The 21,227-nt window shown below is 26.7% G+C and overlaps 2 protein-coding genes across 3 annotated transcripts in view; both read left to right on the forward strand.

Annotated features, from left to right (window-relative positions):
• Nucleotides 1–19,024, forward strand: part of LOC100206065 (phosphatidylserine lipase ABHD16A) — a 52,636-nt gene extending 33,612 nt beyond the window's left edge. The window contains exons 11-21 of one of the 2 annotated variants that reach the window (XM_065791866.1): nucleotides 817–866; nucleotides 5,655–5,819; nucleotides 5,903–5,966; nucleotides 10,916–10,979; nucleotides 12,809–12,865; nucleotides 13,023–13,082; nucleotides 13,521–13,597; nucleotides 13,803–13,898; nucleotides 14,213–14,259; nucleotides 16,887–16,984; nucleotides 17,934–19,024. In XM_065791866.1, the coding sequence (XP_065647938.1) occupies nucleotides 817–866; nucleotides 5,655–5,819; nucleotides 5,903–5,966; nucleotides 10,916–10,979; nucleotides 12,809–12,865; nucleotides 13,023–13,082; nucleotides 13,521–13,597; nucleotides 13,803–13,898; nucleotides 14,213–14,259; nucleotides 16,887–16,979 (773 nt within the window). In that variant the 3' untranslated portion in view covers nucleotides 16,980–16,984; nucleotides 17,934–19,024. Of the gene's footprint in view, nucleotides 1–816; nucleotides 867–5,654; nucleotides 5,820–5,902; nucleotides 5,967–10,915; nucleotides 10,980–12,808; nucleotides 12,866–13,022; nucleotides 13,083–13,520; nucleotides 13,598–13,802; nucleotides 13,899–14,212; nucleotides 14,260–16,886; nucleotides 17,181–17,933 lie in introns of those variants that run through there. The other variant, XM_065791865.1, reaches the window with a different exon arrangement.
• LOC100209600 (methylmalonic aciduria type A protein, mitochondrial) lies at nucleotides 17,943–19,043 on the forward strand. Its single transcript, XM_065789770.1, has one exon. The coding sequence runs from the start codon at nucleotides 17,943–17,945 to the stop codon at nucleotides 19,041–19,043; it is 1,101 nt and encodes a 366-aa protein (XP_065645842.1).
• The last annotated feature ends 2,184 nt before the right edge of the window (nucleotides 19,044–21,227 follow it).

A 21,227-nucleotide genomic window follows, 5' to 3' on the forward strand; every position in this document is an offset into this window, starting at 1 on the left:
AGGAGCTATCATCCCATCAGCTAAACCTCATTCTCCCTTGACTCGTCATTCAAAGGAGCTATCATCCCTAGTTCCATCAGCTAAACCTCATTCTCCCTTGACTCATCATTCAAAGGAGCAATCATCCCTAACTCCATCAGCTAAACCTCATTCTCCCTTGACTCGTCATTCAAAGGAGCAATCATTCCTAGTTCCATCAGCTAAACCTCATTCTCCCTTGACTCGTCATTCAGCCAAATCTCATTCTTTTACTATATCTGTCCCAACATGCGTTTAAAACTTTTATTTATCTAATTTTTCTCCTGCACTTCAATTCACTTCCCCAACACTCTCCCATCTTCATGTTTTCTTGACTCATACAATCTACAACTTTTTAAGTCTGTCAACTGTTTCCTTGCTTTATAACTCTGTTCTTTTTTCTTCTTCTAGTAACTCCTAACTTAATAGTGTTTGTTTGCAGCCTTGTTGGGAGTGAATCTGAATTAAAAAAGAAAATTTTTTTTTTTTAGTTTTTTTTATGTTAAAGTCTATTTTCTACTCCTCAAATACTCTTTTTTACCAACCAAAATTTAATCACAAGCGGCTTGTTTTTTTTTTGGAATACTCTCCTATGTTTATATATTTCTGATATTTACAATTTAGAGTATATAGCAAAGCTCTCTTTGCATTTCTTTGTTTCTTTGTTTCTTTGTCTTTTATATTTCCTACTTTTAGATTCAATATTTTTTGTCTTTAGTCTTGTTGCAAGTAAGTTTAATTGAAAAAAAAGTCTCAGTTAAACTTCCCAGGTTCATTAAATTTTTTTTACTAATTTAGGAGGTTATTCGGTATTAGGATGGAATCATCCAGGTTTTATGGGAAGTTCGGTAATTTTTTTTTTTTTTAAATAATCTTACAATTTGTTTTTAATTTTAATTTTATACCTTTTATACAAAATAATGTGTGCCTTTATTTTTATTTATTATAAATATAATTAAAACTTATAACCTAAGTTTAAGCAAAATATAATAACAATATTTTAATCTTGCAGATTTAAATTTTGCATTAAATTATTAAATTAAAATTTTGCATTAAATTATATTAAGTTAAAATTTTGCTCTCACAATAAGAATATTAAAAAATTTTTATTAAAAAATTCAATTTAATAAAAACTATTTGGAAATGTAGTTATATCTCTGGTTTGGAAAAATTTCAAATTGTTTGACAGTGCATAATAATCATATCATTTAGTTAAGTACTGAATTTAATAATTTACAAAATATTAATTAGATAACACTTTAAAGCAACTAACTTTGTACTTTGCAAACAATGAAAAAATTTTGGGCATTTATTTAAATATTTATATACATTAGCTTTTCTTATTTATACTTTATTTAAGTTGTCACCTATTTGCTTTACCTTGACGTTATGTTTCACATTACATATTACATTTCGTCCAGTTTTTTGTTTTAACAAGTTTAGTCAACTTTATGTAGTCAAATGGAAAAGATAGTTTGAAATAGTAATTTTTATTTTTCATGCTGATACGAAGTACACAACTATTAAGTTGCAAGTTATTAATAAAAAAAAGATAAGAGAGGTTAAAGATTTGCAAATAAAGCAGGTCCAACTATGCTTACAATGCGTTTTTAGACCTTTTTTAGAAGAGAAAGAGTATCATATGAAGAACCAGACCAACTATGACAACAGTATTCCATACAGGGATGAGTAAGAAGTTTGTCAAGAGAGAGAATGAAATCACAATAAAGAGAAGCAAGATATTGGCGATCACAATAAAGAGAAGCAACTTTAGCAGATGTTAACTTTGCAATCAATTGTATATATGGTTTTTATGAGAGGTCAGTAGTGAATGATAATCCAATAAGACATAAAGAATTGGATAAGTTGCCATTCATTAATATAGTAATGTCGTTAATATTGTTATAGTTGTTTACAGTAAATAAATGAGTTTTGTTGAAGTTAAAATTCACAATGTACAATAGAATTCTACAACACAGCAAATTACAAATTCATATACAAAAATTCATGAGATTTAATGACTTGGAACATATTGTTTTTGAGACCTGGAGTCCTTGTTGCCATTATAGATTAGGACACCAGGTTAAAAAATTGCTTCTCTAATCTAAAAATCCTAATATTTTTTCCATAAGTTTTTTCCATAAGTTCCTTTACATTATTGAAATTCCTGGATACCAAAAGTTTTTTCCATAAGCTTCTCTACATTATTAAAATTCCTGGATACCAAAAATTTTTTCCATAAGCTTCTCTACATTATTGAAATTCCTGGAAAAATAAGTAAAAAATAATAATCTTTTTGTTATTTTCAAATCTTTAAGGGACTCAAGATTTGAAAATTACAAAATGGCGCATCCCTGATTATTAAGGAGTAAGTCATTGGACTTTAATAGACTATTTGATTAAAGACTCAAAAACCTTGCTAATAATAGAGAGAAAATTGAGTGGACGATAGTTGTAGGGTTCAGAGTATTCCTAAGACTTTTTAAATATTGAAACCACAGATGCCATTTTCCAGCAAGCAGGAAAACAAGGTTTAGTCAACCACTTAGTAAATAGTTCAGAGACATTCAAAGAGAGTTCTGGATAACACTTTTGTAAGACTTTGATAGAAAAGTTTAATTGAAGAATGATTTTAGCAATGAATGAACACAACAGCCATTAGATTTACAAGTCAAATTAGAGGAAGTTCTTTGCAAAAAGTTCTGGCTTATCTTTGGGAGAGGTAAGAAGATCAGATCCATGAATTAAAGATGGGTGTTTGACTTTTTAATGACACTTTTAAATATTTTCTAAAAGACTTTAGAGCCTAACTTCTGAGATAAAATACAAGGTTTAATTAACTGGGAATAGTGGAACTTAGCATCAGATAGCACCTTTTTACATGGATTTCTTGCAATAATAAATAGGCATATGTTCTCAAGAGAACTGTTCCTGTGAAAAAGAGATAAATAAATAATTGCAATAAGATAGCGACTGCTTAAGAAAGTGACAACTACAGAGTAGAATGAGGCTTGATTTGAAACCTAAAAGAAGCAATAAAGGTTTCCTTACCCGCCTTGATCCAGGAGGTTTTGTAGGTGTTGCATTAATCAGCAGAAAAATGAAAGACTTTTGCCCAAAGACCGTCAGGAAGAAAATCACAAAAAAAGTGCCAGCAGGGTCAGTGGTACTTGTGCCAAACCATTTAGTGTGATGAGCAATAATGTTACTAATAACAACAATATTGGCATGAGTGACAGAATACTGAAAATTAGTGTGAGCATATGCAATATTGTTGTAGTCACTAGTTGGTAAACGAGCCAACACTACACCAGAGATTCAAACAAAACACACAAAGATACATATAGTAACTTTAGGGTAAGTAAACACTGAACCAGTGGTTTAGACAGAACACAAGTATACATATAGTAACTTACAGGTGAATGAATATCACGCCATACAGTCAGACAGAGCATTCGTATAGTAACCTATAGATGAATGAACATTGTACCAGAAGTTCTAATAGAACACAAGAATAAAAAGTTGATTAATTTGCCATTATGTCCTCTTTTTTTAAGACTTTAGAACTTGTTTTATTGTTAGTTATTTTTTGTTATAATAGTTTAAAAAATGCATTTATTTTGATGAAAATCTTTTATTTTAAGTTTATTTTATTTAAAGATATTTTATTTTAAGAAAATATTTTATTAAATATTTTATTTTAAGTTTATATATTTTAGGACATTTTATTTAATTTAATGACGTTCGTTTAATTTATGAATATAAACTATTATCACGAATATGTTATAGGTAACTGATAAAACCCTTTATTGTTTAAAAACACTATTAAAAAGAGTTCACAAAAAAAAGAAAAAATTTAATAACAGTTAATAAAATAACCAAAAACCAACTGTAAAATTATAAGAAAATAAACAAATATTATGTTACGCTTTATGAAAAAAGTATTTTTTTCAAAATAAAATTTAGTTCATATTTGAAAAAAATGATAAAAATGATTTCACAAATAAGAACTAAGATTTTATTTGTAACTTTTGATAAAGTGAGAAAAAAAAACTGTTTGTATGATTTTTAACGCGTTAATAAAATAACTTTAATTACAATGCGGTACTTGAAAATACGATAGTGACTCTATAATAATATAACTAATCTAATATAACTTCTAACAGTACAAAATATATTTGCTGAGTTACTTTGAAATGCGTTACGCATTTTCGTTAGGCAGCGAAATCTCATAACAAGGCCTGATATATATATGTATATATATATATATATATATATATATATATATATATATATATATATATATATATATATATATATATATAACAAAAATTATATACAAAAATGCAATGCAGTGTTAGCTTAGTTGGCGTTAATGTTGTAGATAACAAATTTGTTTTCGTGGTGACGTTTCGATATTAATTTATTTTGTTTATTCAATAGGTAAGATAATGATATGGTATTTTTGGTTAAACCACCGTTACATAATTTTTTTCCAGGTTTAAATGGTTCCGCTCTATCAATAATCTTTCACATAAAAATAAAATTTGAAAATGCCTTTTTTTTTCATTTCCCAGATATATTTAGAAATATATCTGGGAAATGAAAACTTGGTGTGTATATATATATATATATATATATATATATATATATATATATATATATATATATATATATATATATATATATATATATATATATATATATATATATATATATATATATATATATATATATATGTATATATATATACACACACACACACATAAATATGTATATATATATATATATATATATATATATACACACACACATAAATATGTATATATATATATATATATATATATATATATATATATATATATATATACACACACACACACACACACACACACACACACACACACACACACACACACACATAAATAGACACATACACACAAATATCTTTGCTTATTTACTAAATATTTACTCCTTGTTGAAAGGGCTAAAAGAAACAAATTTAATTCATTAATAGAGAAGTGGTGGAAATTTTGGACCCCAATCAAGAGGTTTAAGGTTCAAATCCACCCTATGCCTCTTAAAGTACTCTGCTCACTAATACATTTAGCTCACTTTTATTTTTAAAAGGTTGTCTTAAATCCTAATATTTTTTCAGATAAAGAAGAAAAAAAAAGGAATGTTTAGAATAAAAGAATTTTTTTTTTAAACATAGGTAGTACTTTTTTTTAAACGTAGTTAGTACCTAAACTCAATTCAAATTGATGTGTGTACCAAAACTCAAAATGAAACATCACTAACATTATCTTCGATGTATCATGAGCTGCTAAGTTCGTATTTTTTTAATGCTATGCACCATATATACTTTCAGCCTTTTCTAAACTATTATATCACCCTCTATTCTGTTGTGCTAATTTTTCTCTCTAATGCCACTCTTGATAATGTCTTTTTTTTTTCTCTCAAGCCACTTTAAATATTTTTATGTAACCTTTTATAATCTAATATTCAAATTCAAACTCAAGTGTTACTATCTCTACAAAAAGCTAATTAGGAAGTGTAATTTACATAAATCTTATCTCTAGTGTGTAAATTTTGTGTGTGTAAGCGTTTATAAATTAACTGCAAAATATTTTAAGGGTACTCCAAGTCCATCTTCAGAAGGAAATGCAATTGATGTTGTTGTTCGATATGCTGTTTCAAAATTAGGTTTTAAATGTGAAGACATTGTTTTGTTTGCATGGTCTATAGGAGGTTATGCAGCCTCTTATGCAGCCATGGTATATCCAAATATCAAAGGTGTGGTAAGTGTTGTTTTTCACACTTTATAAATTACTTAGTATTAAATTTAATGTTTTTGTTACAAATCTGATCAAATCTACTTAAGATACTTGATGCAACATTTGATGACATCACCTCCTTAGCCATAGCAAGAATGCCAGCATTTGCATGTAAGTTTAAACATGCATTAATTTTAATCAAGTATGAGTTTAAATATAGTTTTGATGTTTGAATAAGCATTAATTAACATTAATTAGCATTAATTAAATTGCAAAAGTTTTTCTTAAATACTTTCATACGGTTTTTTACAATTTAATGCACATGGGATTGAAAATCTTTTGTTTTTAATAACAACTCAATACTTCCAATTAAAGCACATTTGCACACAAATCATCTTTTGATAATAATATTAAAATAAGAATAGTTTTAACATAATGAAAATAACCAAAGTGTATAAAAATATAAAGACAATTTTATTTTCCATTACCATTGTTAAGTTAAGGTTTTCTTTTTTAATTTTTTTCCAAATCTTTATTTGTACAACAGGCTAAGTATAAGCAATAAAAATATATATGACAAAACATAAAAGGCACCTTGCTTAAAAACTGTGTGCACTTTGTAACCAATAAATTCATGACCTTCAAAAATTTAAAGGGTTGAGAACATTAGTGTTTATTTAAATGTGTAAAGGTTGTTTTTTTTTTTGTCATTTGTTAAATATGCTATCTACAGGTGTTCTTGTGTCATAAATATTGATGAACTTTAATTCAAAAGCGAGGGAAAAAATTCAAAAAACTTGCATAAAATGTTAAAAGAAATAAAAGCGTAAAATATTTTTATTTTTTGTATTATAAAAAAATGGAGAAGAATTTAAAAATGCATATCAATAAAGTAATAATAATAAATGGTAATTATTATCATTTATGATATATATTTATCATAATCATTGTTATTTTTGTTAATAAAAAAAAGTATTTATAATAGTTATTATAATATTTATAATAAATATTTAAAAATACCTTAGTCACTACGAACGAGAGCATAAAAATAAATTTAAAAAAAAGAGGTTACATTTATCATTGTGCCAAAATAATGTAATGTTATTTTTTTAATTACATTTTTCTTTTCTATTGATTGATAATTGCCATTCTAACAGTTGTTGTAACTTTTTAATATGATTTGCTGTTTAATGTGATAAATGAAAATTATTGTGCCACTCTTGCTCCAAGTGTAAACATTAACATTTGTTTTGTCAAATTGATTAACTTTATTTGAGTGTAATTTTAAAGTCAATTTAATTTAAAAGATATAATTTATAATACAATATTATAAAGTATTTTTCATTATAAAATATTTAATTTTCATTAAAATTATTTAATCATAATTAATTTCATTATAATATTCAGTATTATAAAGTAATTTTTCATTTCCAAAATGTGTCCTTAAAATTTTATATTTTAAAAATATAGGTTGTTTTAAATTTAATGCATTTCTATTATTCACATTTCTCAATATTATATATATCCATCACCCTAGATTGTTTATAAACCACCATATTAATCACCATGTATGAAATACATCATAAAATGCAACAATCACTATATCTAAAATCAGCTTTAAAAGCCAAACTGAGGTTGGTATTACCTATAGTAATACCAACCTCAGTTTGGCTTTTAAAGCTGTTTAATATGGTGGTAAAACATAAACAGTAGCCAAAACATTTGGAGTACTTAGATTAATGATAAAAGATGAGATAAACGGGCAGTGACAATCAGGTCTTGTGAGATGAAAAAAAGTGTTTTCGAAAAGAACAAACTCTTATAAACATTGGATTTTTTTTGCATTTATTCAGATTTAAGCATTTTTAGCAGATCATGGATTTCAATTGACAACTAAATAGTTAAGGTATAATGCTTATTTATATGCAAATAAATAATATTTTCATTGATTATTTCAAATAAACTTGCCTACTACCTGGCATAAATCACATGGCTGGTTTCTGGACCAGGACATTCCATGTAAAATCATTCAAAAAAAATTTTAACTAAAAAGTTACATAGGTTGTTTAGATATTGACATTTGAAATAATGCTGATATAGCATTTTTATGGTTATCTGAAAAGACAACAAACCAACTTTGCTATATAATACTTTGATAATGGGGTGGAGAGTTTTTTCTAAAATTTAGAAACCAAATAAATTTTTGCTTGAGGAAATCAAAAGTTTAAATTATTTAAATATAAAATTATTCTGAAACATAAAGGTAACAGGGTCTAAAAGATTTAATATGAAATGATTTTAAGCTTAGATCTCTTATGTTGACTCTGCGCTCCAGAAAGACTGTCTAAAGCAGGTGCAGAAAATTTTAATCAGGAACAAGAAATTTTTTTAAAAATAGAGAAAAGGCTGCAAGTTTTGCTTGCAAATTGGTGCAAGAAACCAACCAGTACTTATTTAGGACTGCAATTAGATACTTTGCCAACCATAATGACAACTATTAATGCCTCCAGGGATAGTGTACCTCAATTTTGATTTTTAAATGATGATTTGAAGCCATCAAGAAACTTTTCTTTTTAACTTCACTGTATTTCACAGGAAGCTTTTTAAATGTAGGTTTTCATTGAGTAAGATATTTTTATCATTTATATAAAGTATTTAACCAATGACTAAAGAATAAAAATGCTTAGTCTATTTAGATGACCATAAAAGTCGCTTTAAAAACTGTTGAATTCTGTTATCTATTAAAATATTTAAGTTATACTTTTACCTGTTTATCCACATAGCAACCAATATCTGCAATTGCTTGATACACACTATAAAGAGATTATAAAACAAAAGTGGTTAAAAACTTGGTTCAAACAACTTGCTGAAAGATCATCGGTCTCTTTACCTGATGATTAATTCTATCTTGTTTTTAACAGTGTATGGGAAGAGATGGTCATAGAATGAAGACTTGTATCTGCTTATTGTTAACTTTACTCTTTTATAACACTGTGAAGAAATAAATGAATGTTTGCTGTGAGGAAACATACATACAAAAAAGGTAAAGCATTTAGAAATGGTAATAAATACAGCAAGGATTTGCAAACTTTTATTTACTAAAATTAATTGTTCGTTCTCTGATGAAGATTTTAAACCCAAAATACACAAAACCTCATTCTGCGCACATAACAAGCACTGAAAACATTAGAAAGCTGAAACAAAAGCAGCAAAAAAACAACTAAAGAATAGTGGAAATTTCTGGATGTGTTTTCTAATCTCATACAAACAAGTGAATTTAAAAAAATGTATTTATTTTCCAGTCAAATAAAAGCTAGTGATTTAAAGAAATTCTTGACAAATCAATATCAAGCATGTGGTTTGAAGAAAAAGAAATTTATTTTCGACTTGAGTTTAAAATCATTATTCAATCTGATACAATCAAGTATATCAAAAGCTAATTACAGCAACAACAAAAGTAAATTTCATTTCTATGTGTGCGGTATGGCATAGGTGTAATCATCAAATTCAAAAAAGTTTTTAAATTTTTAACTCATTTGAGATAAAAAATATTCTTCTATATTATTTACTAGTATAAGGTAAAAGCTTTTTTTTAATTAGTATAAGATAAAAGTTTATCACGTTTGATTGATAACATTAAAGCAACTAAAGTGGCAAAATTGCTTTGGCTTACCCTGTATACCCTGCTTGGCTTACCCTACATAATTACAAATCCCAGTGGGCCAGTAGGTGGACAAAATGGGAAAAGTTTTAGTTACATAATTTTGGAAGCTTATTTATTGATAATTTATTTATATTAAATCCCTTGGTTACCAGGACTCTGAGCATTTGAATATTGAAATATAAAAAAAAAAACAAGAATTAATAGTCTGTGCGGCATGTATATTGTAATATTAAATTTTTAAATACAAAATATTTTGTTATAAGAATTATTTAGATATGGTTTTATTAAACTTAGACATTCATAGTTTTCTCTGAAAGAGCAAACTTAGTATTTCAAAACAAAGTATTACTAAAGATTTATTAAAATTTATTCAGCCAAAAATGGCTGAATTTTAAGACGTTGATTTTAGGCATGCTGTTCAATGATTTGTTTACTTGTATAAAAATAAGTGGAAATGTGCAAACTATACTGTCAAAAATTTTGAAAAGAAGTTAGTTAACTGGCTTAATGAATATTTTATTGTCAGAAAAATTGTCAATAAACCAACTGCAAGTAGACATGGTCAAAAACTAGTTACATTTGATGATAAATCTAATAAAACTAAAAATGGTGTGTATCTAGCTTACTTGAATCTCATTCATCTAATGAATTATTTTTTGCTGCTAGTAAAAAATTAAGAGATGGATCTATTGTTATTGCTGCCAAGAACATTTTAAATATTTCAAATACAGATAAAGCAAGTAAATATTAAACAGATGAAGCACTAGCTTTAATAATTGATGCCAGTCTGACAAAAGCTTCCTATCAATTGACTAGAAGTGAAGCCTTTGAGAAAGAATATAATATCTACCCCGCTTACAATGATGTCTGGGATGCAAAATTGAAATGTTATCCTGCAAATATAATAGTGGAGGACTATTCAGCTTCAGTTCTTTTAAAAGGTTTAATGATTCATACTTTGCAAAGAATCTATGCAGTCCATAGCAACTAAATAAAAAAAAATTGTCACTTTTATAAGAAGTGTGATCTTATGTTGGTACTCATGCCAAATTAAGTGAAGATAGCACTCGTAAAATATCTGCAAACACCAAAAATAGGTTGTTGTTAAGCTAAAATTAAGGTATTCATAGCAACAAAATAAAAAAGTATTACCTTCATAAAAAGCACAGACATCATATTAGTACTCATGCTAATTTTAGTGAATATATCCTAATATGAAATTAGTTATGAAGTTTGTCCAGTAAAAGTGAATTCTGGCCTACTGTACAAATAAGAAAAATTATTCTCAGAAATTATTTTGTTAGTCTACAAAATTAGAAACTTTCACTCAGTACTAAACGTAAAAAAAGAAAAAAAATGTTGAATATTTACCATGATTATAACAAAACTTGATTATTTTTTTTACTCTTTGTTAATTTTTTAATTATGTGTGTAGCATTATGCTTGTTTTTTATAGCTAGCATTGTTTCACGAGTTATTAACAACTATATGAATCTTAACAATACCAGACATCTGATTAAGTGAGTCCTTGATATATATATATATTTTTTTTTACTTTATGGTTCTTGTTAAGATTTTGTTAAAAGCAAATATGTATGTATATATATATATATGTAAATTATGTTAGTGTATTTTACAAATAGAGTGCTCAATGTTCTTAAAGAACAGAGCAATAATAAATTAGTAAAAAACACTTATCTAACTTTTATCTTCGACTTGAAGTTTCACCATTGCTGGATCATCAAGAAGAGTACTTTGCTTTTTATTATTTTTACATTGCTGGATCATCAGGAAGAGAACTCTTCCTGATGATCCAGCAATGGTGAAACTTCAAGTCGAAGATAAAAGTTAGATAAGTGTTTTTTACTAATTTATATATATATATATATATATATATATATATATATATATATATATATATATATATATATATATATATATATATATATATATATATATACATATATTTATATATATATATATATATATATATATATATATATATATATATATATATATATATATATATATATATATATATATATATATATATATATATAAAACGCTAACTGGTTTTTTTAAATATTGTTAATGCAATTTTATATGCATAAGCTTAGTTTTTGTGCTTAAAATTTATATATATACATACATAAGTACATTTAATTGTTTTTTGTATATTAATGTGCAAAATATTTTGTTTAGCAGTGATTGGTATTATGTAAACAAATATTATATAGAATTGATTGAGTTATTTGATAAATATTCATATGAAAAAATACAACTTTTTGGTAGTAGTCAGAGTTTTATGCCTGGGGGTAATCATCAGCCATATATTTTTAAATCAAGAAATTAAAAAGTTTTTAAAAATGCGATTTAAACAGTTCAATAAGATCTTAAGTCAAAAAATGATTACATGAATGTCTTAGTCTAAATTTTTTGAAACAATTTGATATTTTTCATTAATGAATAATTTGCACTGTATTTTGGTAATTTGGTTGTATGCTTAACATTGTCTGATTAATTATAATCTAACCACAACCTAACCCTGAAGGGATTTTGATTATCATCTTTTAATTTCCAAATGTCATTTAACAGTTCACACTTTTAAATTTAGGTTTCACACTTTTCACACTTTAATATATAGGATTATTAAAAAATATTGCTTAACATGGTTAGCATATATCAGTTTAAAGGGTGTTTTTGGTCAGCATATATGATTGTATTGTATGTATGATTTTTTGATAATGTTATCATCAGGGTTATCTGAAGTGATAGTTACTTGTTATACAATGTTGTTTGTCAACAGTGGTTGAATAAAGTTTTTGTTTAGGAGTCAGAGAGTTGAGAGAGGGTTATAACCACTATTAAGTAACATCCTCATCTGTAGTGGCCTTCTCAGCCTTGAGGAGGTGAATAACAAAAAAAAAAGGGGCTACAAGATGTTTGACATGCTTAAGATGTTGAATTTTTTGATTAACAACAGTGTTACTTTTTTTTTTGTTTTATCAGTTTTAGAAGATGTTTTTAAGATTGTATTTTGTTTTGTAATGAAAACATCAAAGAGATATGAAAAACATGTTTCCAAATGTTATTTAAATTTTGGTTTAACTAAGGTTCTCAATTTGATCATGCTTGGGTTACATAAATTTATAAAATATATTTTTTCAAATTAGTATAATAAATTTAGTTTGAATTTTCAAAAATAAATCTTTATTCTACAATATATTTACAATTAATTATATTACTATGAATTTTATGCTATACACATAAGTTTTTATGTTACAATTTTTGAATAAAATTGATAAAAGATTCATTTCAATTTTTTTTTTTTTTTTTTTTTTTGGTAAAGGTATTCTGGTCCAATTCGACTCATTAAAAGGTTACGTGAAGAGATTATAACAACAATGTAAGTGATATTTAAATAGTTTTGTTGTTGTGATTTAATTGAGCCCATAGTTTTAGCAACTGATTTTTAATATTTACAATTGTTTTTCTATTTAAATAAGTACAGCATAACATTAACATGGTTTTTAATTTATTTTGTTTTTTAAATTTATTTTCAGTCCTCATGATCCTTCTACTAATAGATGCAATTTTTTATTAGAGAAGATTTTATTGTTTAGGTAATTTTTTTAAATTTCTATTTAAGTATTTTACTTTATTATTGCTTAAATTGTTTTTTCTGATTACTTATGAGGTAGTAAATATAAAACACTACAATAGAAGGGTTGGGCTTCTACAATTGTCACTACCACCTGCTCCCTTACTTTCATTGACTTTATAAATAATATTGTTATAATTCAGCATATAATAATAATTGATATTTAGCTCATTCTGTTTTGTTTCATAACATCACCAATCAATCATAAAGTGACAAAGAAACTAAGCTTTCTCATCACTTTATAATTAACTCACCAATCAGTGCTCAGCTACTTTTTAACTTTGGCTGTATATAGATGACCACAGCCCTTATAATATTTGCTATAACAACTTGCATGCTAGATGTGATATGTATTTATGTAGGCATTTTTTACTAAGTTTTTTTGTTATAAATCTTTTAGATATCCAAATGTAGTTACAAAAGAAAGTATAGAAGTGCTTCACTCTTACCTTTCAGTGGATAATGTTGCTTCTCAAGGTAATGTGTTGTAGTAGTTTTTAACTTAGTAGTAATTTTTAACTTTTATTTTTATTTATTCATTTTATATATATATATTTATTCCATAGACATTTATCTTAATTTATAGCACACGGAATAGTTTCAGCAAGCCTATTAACAATTATTCTATATTATATTCTACATTATATAGCATGATTTTAACGATAACTTTATTTTAATGTAGCTGCTATTTTAAAAAGTCTTGGCTATGATAACAAAAATGATTTTGAAGATCGTTTTGCAATTAAAGAAGATCGGCCTAGTTTTCCTCTTGACATAGGTAATATAATATTTATTAAATTGAAATCAGAACTCTTTTTGGTAAGTCAGACTATTGGCTTATACTAGGTTATTGGCCTATATTTTACATATATCTAATAATATCTTAAAATAATTCAATAAAAAAAACTTGAAACAAAACTATGCAACTGGTTTTTGAGCTATTTATTCTTGACGCTAGAAAAAATTAGGTAAAAGGTAAAATTGTTTTTTATTGAACGAAAACATGCTCTTAATAAGAAATTTCAATTGCAGTTTTGATCTTGTAAGTTTTAATAAAAATCTCAAATAATGATAATGCTTTTTGTTATTTAGGACGCACATGGTCACAAAAAGAAAAATCTAATGCAACTATTTTTTTGGTAAAGCATATTAATTATTATATATTAACGCCTTTTTTTTAATGCCATTTTTAATTATTTTAAATTAAGTTTTTCTTTAGTAGTTAGTTTTTTTAGTAGGTGGGTGAGTATTTATACATTTTTTGAGCGTTTACAATTTTTTTTATTTTTTGAATCAATACTGTCTGAATAATTTGTTCAGAAAATTTGTTTAACATATATTTGTTGAATGAAAGTACCTTTGTTTAACAAATACATAGTTGTTAAATGAATAATCTGATTTAGCTTGTTTGAATTGGTTTATTTGTTTAACAAGTAAATATTTGTTGATCAAGTATACAAGAACAATTATATTTGGTCAAAAACAAATAAAAAAATACCTGATAAAAACACATTGTTATTTTTGTTAGGTAAATTCTTTAATTAAAAACAAACTTTGTTCTAGAAAAGTTGGTATTTTATATTGTAAATTTTTTAATAAAAGTATTTTATTAGTGGAAATGTCAGCGACGTTAAAGCTATCCTAATAATGCTCATTTTTATTACTTTTTTTCTTTTTTTTTTATCTTCTTCATATTCTGACACCATGATTTCCTTCAAAACATTACTATGTTGTTAATACTAAGATTAGTTCTTTGTTTGGATAAAATTGTTCCAGCAGTTGAAAATACTTGTCCCATGATAACTAGTGAAGCTGGGATGTGCACAATATTACTTCTTTAGACTTCTGAGATAAAGGAATTCCTTTACAGTTGGTCTTCCGATATTCTATATCTGTGTTGTTGCCTACTACTATTTTATTAACATATCATGCCACCTCACACTTAGCATCAAAAAATGAATAGTTTTTATCTCTAAGTTTTTTCAGATTTTTTCCATATAGCTTTTTTACTGTACTGTTTGAAGCTTCTTCCTTGTACAAGGTCTCATCTTCATAGGGCATAGTTTCATCTTCAGATGGGATCTAGATGACTTGCTCTTGCATGTTGTTGACGCATATTAAGTATGACTTAGGTCATACTTAATATGCGTATCTTTGAAATTGTTGTATCTTTTTTCAGTTGAAAACTCAGGTGCATTATGATCACAATCAGAAAAACATTGTTGAAATCCTCCGCGAAGATTAATTCCAACTGCATTCATGTGACAAGCAAAAATAGGTTTTAAATTTTATCTAATATATTGTATATCTATTCTTTTCCTTAAATTTTTATGTGCACTAATTTTATTATTGCCTCTATGTCAGAGCTTAAAATCTGAAAATTTTCATTGACTGGATAAAAATCTAAAGTATGTCATTGATTGGATCAAAATATGAAACATTTCATTGATCGGATCAAAAGAAACATTTCATTGATTGTATCACTTAAACATTTCATTGATTGTATCAATTCATTTGATAATATCTTGTTGATATTAACTTTATTATTATATTACAATGATATTAACTTTATTAAAAGTGGGCATCTAAACTGTAATTTTACTTGAAGTTTCTTGACTTCAATACCCTTCACACTAAAAGTAGTAAGGATGCAAATAGACTTCTTTCTGAAATTTGTCATTGCAATATGTTTTGATTTATAGCAAGTATGCATTAAATTAAAAGCAGAAAAATGCAAAACAAAAATAAAATGTTTAAAAAATAATTTCCTCTGTCAGAAACAGTTTGATATGGAATCGCTTTCACTCATTTTATCAAAAAAAAAAATTTTTCTGACTTGCAATCCTTTTCTATGCTTTTTCTCTGCACTCGTAAACTTTTTATCCATTCGCTTAATGTGGGAATTATCTAACTTTGTTGCCACAGCCTTTGAAATTTGCCCTTTTAAGCTAAAGTGTTCTAAAAACCTTCAGTATTCCTTTCCGCCCATCATTAAAATGAAAAATAGCTGAATGTACACCCATTTCTATGGTTTCCCTGCCTACAGTTTTTGGTAAATTTTTGTAAATAATATAAAGTATAAAATATTACTGTTAGGGATAGGATCAGGGTTAGGATTAGGGTTAGGGTTAACAGTACTGTTACAACTTATCAGCTTATTTATCTGTCTGAGTCATGTTTGTGATTTTAAAATGTGATATTTAGACTGCTAAAGGCATAGCAGATGACCCTAACGCTGACTACCTCATTAAATAAGACATATATTTGAGAGGAAAATAAAGAAAAAACTTCTGTTTACGGTAACTAGGAACATTGCTATGGGCTTTGATGCTACCTCAGAGTGTTTTAATGTGTAAAGTGGACCAAGAAATATTTTTTATTGTTTCCAATGTTAGTTACATGAAAATAGACATATCAAAGGGTGAAGTTTCACCATTAAAACAATTCCCCAAATTTTTTTTCTCAATCATTATTTGCATCCCTACCACCTTAATGGCCAGGGTTTTGTAATAGTAAAACTGCTTTTACTGATTCTCAAAATTTTTGCCTTTCTCTATCTTTTACTCAGATAGATAACTTGGAGTCTTGTTTTCCCTACAACCCTAATCACTTCCTTACACTTCTTGTTCTCCTTTAGGTGGTTCACATTATTCTCTCATGATCTCATTCAAATTTAATCTTATACTTCTTTATCAGACTCACCTTATCATAACACTACCACCTAAAACCTTTCAAATGGTTCTGTAATAAAAATTTTATTTTTTAGGCTATGAAGTATCTGGATCATTTTGATGCTTCTCATTGTGTTCCTCTCCCTTCGCAATATTTTTTACTGCCATGGCAACATAAGCTTATTTGAAAAATGTAAATATTATTTATATTTCTATCAAAGTATTGGAATATTTTTAATTTTTTAATTAATAACAATTATAATCTCCTTTGTAATTAATTGAATTAACGACAGTAATACTTTTTTCTCTTTAAAAGAACAAGCGTTTAGTTTTTAGCTGTTCATTTAATTTTTTTTTTTTTTTTTTTTTTTTGTTTAATTGATTTTTAACTTTTGAAAGTCGTTTACGTTTTTAATTTCTCGTATTTTTTAACTTTAAATTCTCATGATTTTATCCTTCTATACCTGAAGATTAAAGATTTTATCTTTCTATACTTGAAGATTAAAGGTGCTTAGAAATTTTCACGTAGAAAAGTATTACTGACTAGATTTGTGTAATTTTTATTAACTTGTTATTTTCCAATAAAAAATATTTGAAAATACGTTTTTGCATACAAAGAGTATGCACTTGGTTGCGAGGTCACGTAAAAATTTTACGTAAGTTACGTCTTGTTAAATTTTAGGAATTTTACAAAAATTTTCTGTAACACGTAATTAAAATTAAAAAAAAATTTTAAGTATATATTAAAGAGTTATACATTGAAGACAAATCAGTTCAACTTTTTTTGAACGTTTTTTTTTTTTTAAACGTTAACATTAAAAGTTGTTACAACCATTTTTTTTCCTGCTTTTAGTTTTTTACTGAAAATGTCTTAAATTTAATTTAGCAGTTTACCTTATATTAACTTTCTGGAAAAATCTTTACCTCGGCATAGAGTTTTGAAAACAAACCTCTTGCTTATACCTTCTGTCTACCTACGACTCTCCTTTTTTACCCACAGCTATCCATTTTTTTGAAAAGGGACGCTATTGATGTATAACTCTTTAGTTTTTATATTCTTGCCACTAATTTGATATTTGTGGATTCAGTTTATTTTTTTATTTTTATTATTTAAAAATGGTATTCAGAACATTTTGTTGCAGGTTGTAAAAATGACATATTTAAGAAGATATCTAAGCTTGTCTACTTTCTCTGGGAAATTTAAATCCTGTATGTATTATAGTTATGAAAGTAAATCAAGGTTAAAAACAGTTGACGAGTTATTTGAACAACTTGTAAACGGAAATCGAGCTTCGCTTGCCACTTCAATAACTTTAATTGAATCTACAAAAGATAATCATAAACATCGTGCAGATAATCTGCTTTCTAAAGCACTTTCACATCTTAAAAAGCTCCAAGAAAGTGGCAAGTCGACTTTTAGGATAGGGCTTACAGGAGCACCTGGAGCTGGCAAAAGCTCTTTAATTGAGAAATTTGGAAAAAAACTTACGTCTGAAGGTCACAAAGTAGCTGTACTTGCAATTGATCCATCGTCTGTGAAAACCGGTGGATCTTTACTAGGTGATCGTACTAGAATGATTACGCTTTCGCATGATCCAAATTCTTATATTCGCCCGTCTCCAACCGCAGGAACTCTTGGTGGGGTAGCAAGAAAAACCAACGAAGCAATCATACTCTGTGAGACTGCAGGATACGATATTATACTTGTAGAAACTGTTGGTATAGGTCAATCGGAAGTTGCTGTAGGAGATATGGTTGATATGTTTGTACTAGTCATTCCACCAGCTTCCGGTGATGAACTACAAGGTATTAAAAAAGGAATCGTAGAAATGGTTGATTTAGTATTAGTTAACAAAGCCGACGGCGATTTGCTTCCTGCAGCAAGGAGGATTCAAAGTGAATATACGAGCGCTCTTAAGTTATTAAGCAGACAAAACGATATTTGGCATCCAAAAGTTCATTCTGTTTCATCTTTGCTTGACGAAGGTTTTGGTATAGTTTGGGCCGAAATGACAGAATTTAAAAATATAATGCTACAAAAGAACTTATTTTATTTTAAACGCAAACAACAATACAAAGCTTGGATGTGGAGAATTTTGAAAGAAAATATTTTTGCTTCATTTACAGAAAATGAAAAGATTCTCGAACAAATTAAAAAGCATGAACAGTATGTCGAGGAAGAGCTAATGACACCAAACATGGCTGCAAATAGCGTAATAAATTTTTTTAAAAATGAAAAGTCATTGAAGTAATGTGTATATATTTGTAAGTGTATATGTGTTTATATATATATATATATATATAGATATATATAGATATAGATATATTTATAATTGATATATATATATATATAGATATAGATATATATAATTGATTACTTTTAAATTATTTTTATTGCTGCATTTTGCGTTATTTGTATTATAACTGTATAACGCATTCGAATAATTTTTATTTTTTTGTACTTGTAGATTCTTAATTATAGTTAAACACAAAAAAGTTTTTTGAATTTATTTATTATTAATAAAAAGTTATAGAAATAAAAAATAACCTTATTATGATTATTGTCTGATCTTGTTTTTGATAATAAATAAAACTTTTTAACATCTAAAAATAAAGCATTTGAACTTAATAAGAGTGGGAATAGCTTTCTTAAAGTTAGCCATTATGCTATGATAAGGTTATTTGTAATTTATTTGCCTGTGTTAGGTATTTCGATCAGCCGTGGCGCAGTGGTAGCGCACTTCCCTCAGAAACGTTAGATCTGTGGTTCAAACCCCAACTCCGAGCAAGTTTTGCGACATCGGTTAGAAAGGAGGCAAGAACTTCCTATTAAATCTTTCGCGGTGCTCCGTAATAAGACCCTAAAGACTTCTTGAGGGCACCTAAAATAAAATTGGAAAGTCTTTATATAGTAGTTGTTGTTGGGTAATAACATAATTACATTATATAATAATAACATTATTACATAATTTAAAAAAAGTTTGTAGAATTTAATAAAAATTGTTTTACATTTTGACACATTAAAACAAAAATCTTTCACACTTTAATGAATAAAATAAACCGTTAGTTGCTTTTAAATCAAGTATTTTTAGGTGCTACAAGGAAATACTTTTTTTTTATTTTCCTTTTTTAGAAATTTTTTGTTTTAAAATTTATTGCAAATGTCTTGAGCAAATAATTTTCTAGATGCAAAGTTGAAAACTGCAACTTGTTATAATTTAATTGTCGACAAAAAAAATTTTCCTTAAAAGCTGTTAAGGGGGAAACCCCCTCTAATTTTAAAATCAATTTTTAGAAAAAAATTTTTTGTCAGATCAACAGCATATATTAAAAAAATGCAAAAAAAATGGTAACCTGTTGCTATGGAAACCATAAAAAATTGCCAAAAAACAGGTTTCACGCCGGCCAATATTGTGGGCAGGGAACAAAACAACCCAAGTTAAAATTTTTATATGGTGTTTATATAGAGTAGAAGAGTGTTTTAAGGTGGTTATCAGGTAAAAAAAATATTTTTTGATTGCCAACTTAATCATGTACCAAAATTAGTTTAAAAGAAACATACTTATTAATATAATTAAAATCGCTTAAAATTTTTTTTTTTTTTTTTTTTTTTGTTGCTGAATTAGCATTAAATGCAAAAAAATCAATGAAAAAGGAAACAACATTTTCTCAGCTTCTTTATGACATTATAAGCTAAAAATTACAACACTGTTAGATTATAGTGTAATAAACAAAAGTTTACTAGAAAAACTAAAAATATTAATTATTTTTAAAATGGCAGCTTTTTCAATATTAAACAAAATTATTGATACAAAAACCCCAGGTAAAATATTAATATATTCAAATGGAAACAAGTTTAAGATTAGTTCTAGTAAGCTATTGTAGTTCTATCTATAAAGAAACAACCCTGAAAATTTGAACTCAATTGCTTATCTGGTTAAAAAGATATGAATGATTTGCTCTTCGCAGTCAGGCAAAAAAATACAATTGAGAAATCAAGCTTCAAAGTTTAAAAACAATTTATTAATTAAAAATTCCCTGAAATATAAGAGTCAACTCCCTCTTTTTCTTTTTCCTTATCAATATAGCCTTTCCTGATACATCTCCTTTTCCTTCTAGTCATTTTTTGTTTAGGAGTTAAATTTTTAATCGTGTTCTTTACTCTTGATACGTCCTTCTTCCACGATCCTTGGATCATAAAACTTCCAGGGGCAAGCTGCAAATGTTTAAAAATTCTTGTGAAACCTCTTAAACCATCATTGTAATTTATTACAGCTGAAGCAACACCCATATCTAGTACCTTTTTTGTAACAAAAATGTTTTTTGGGCACTTTTTCAAAGAAAAACTCGTTTAACTTTGCTAAGTTTAAAACTTTTATTCTTTGCCATAATAAAACCTTTTTTAACAACTTCAAACTTTTTCCTCTCTGCTTAAA

This window comes from Hydra vulgaris, chromosome 02 (genome assembly GCF_038396675.1).
Source record: "Hydra vulgaris chromosome 02, alternate assembly HydraT2T_AEP".
Classification (NCBI taxonomy): domain Eukaryota; kingdom Metazoa; phylum Cnidaria; class Hydrozoa; order Anthoathecata; family Hydridae; genus Hydra; species Hydra vulgaris.

Bases quoted from the DNA above. Each gene is read 5' to 3' on its own strand.
- LOC100209600 (XM_065789770.1), top strand. From the start codon at position 17,943: ATGACATATTTAAGAAGATATCTAAGCTTGTCTACTTTCTCTGGGAAA.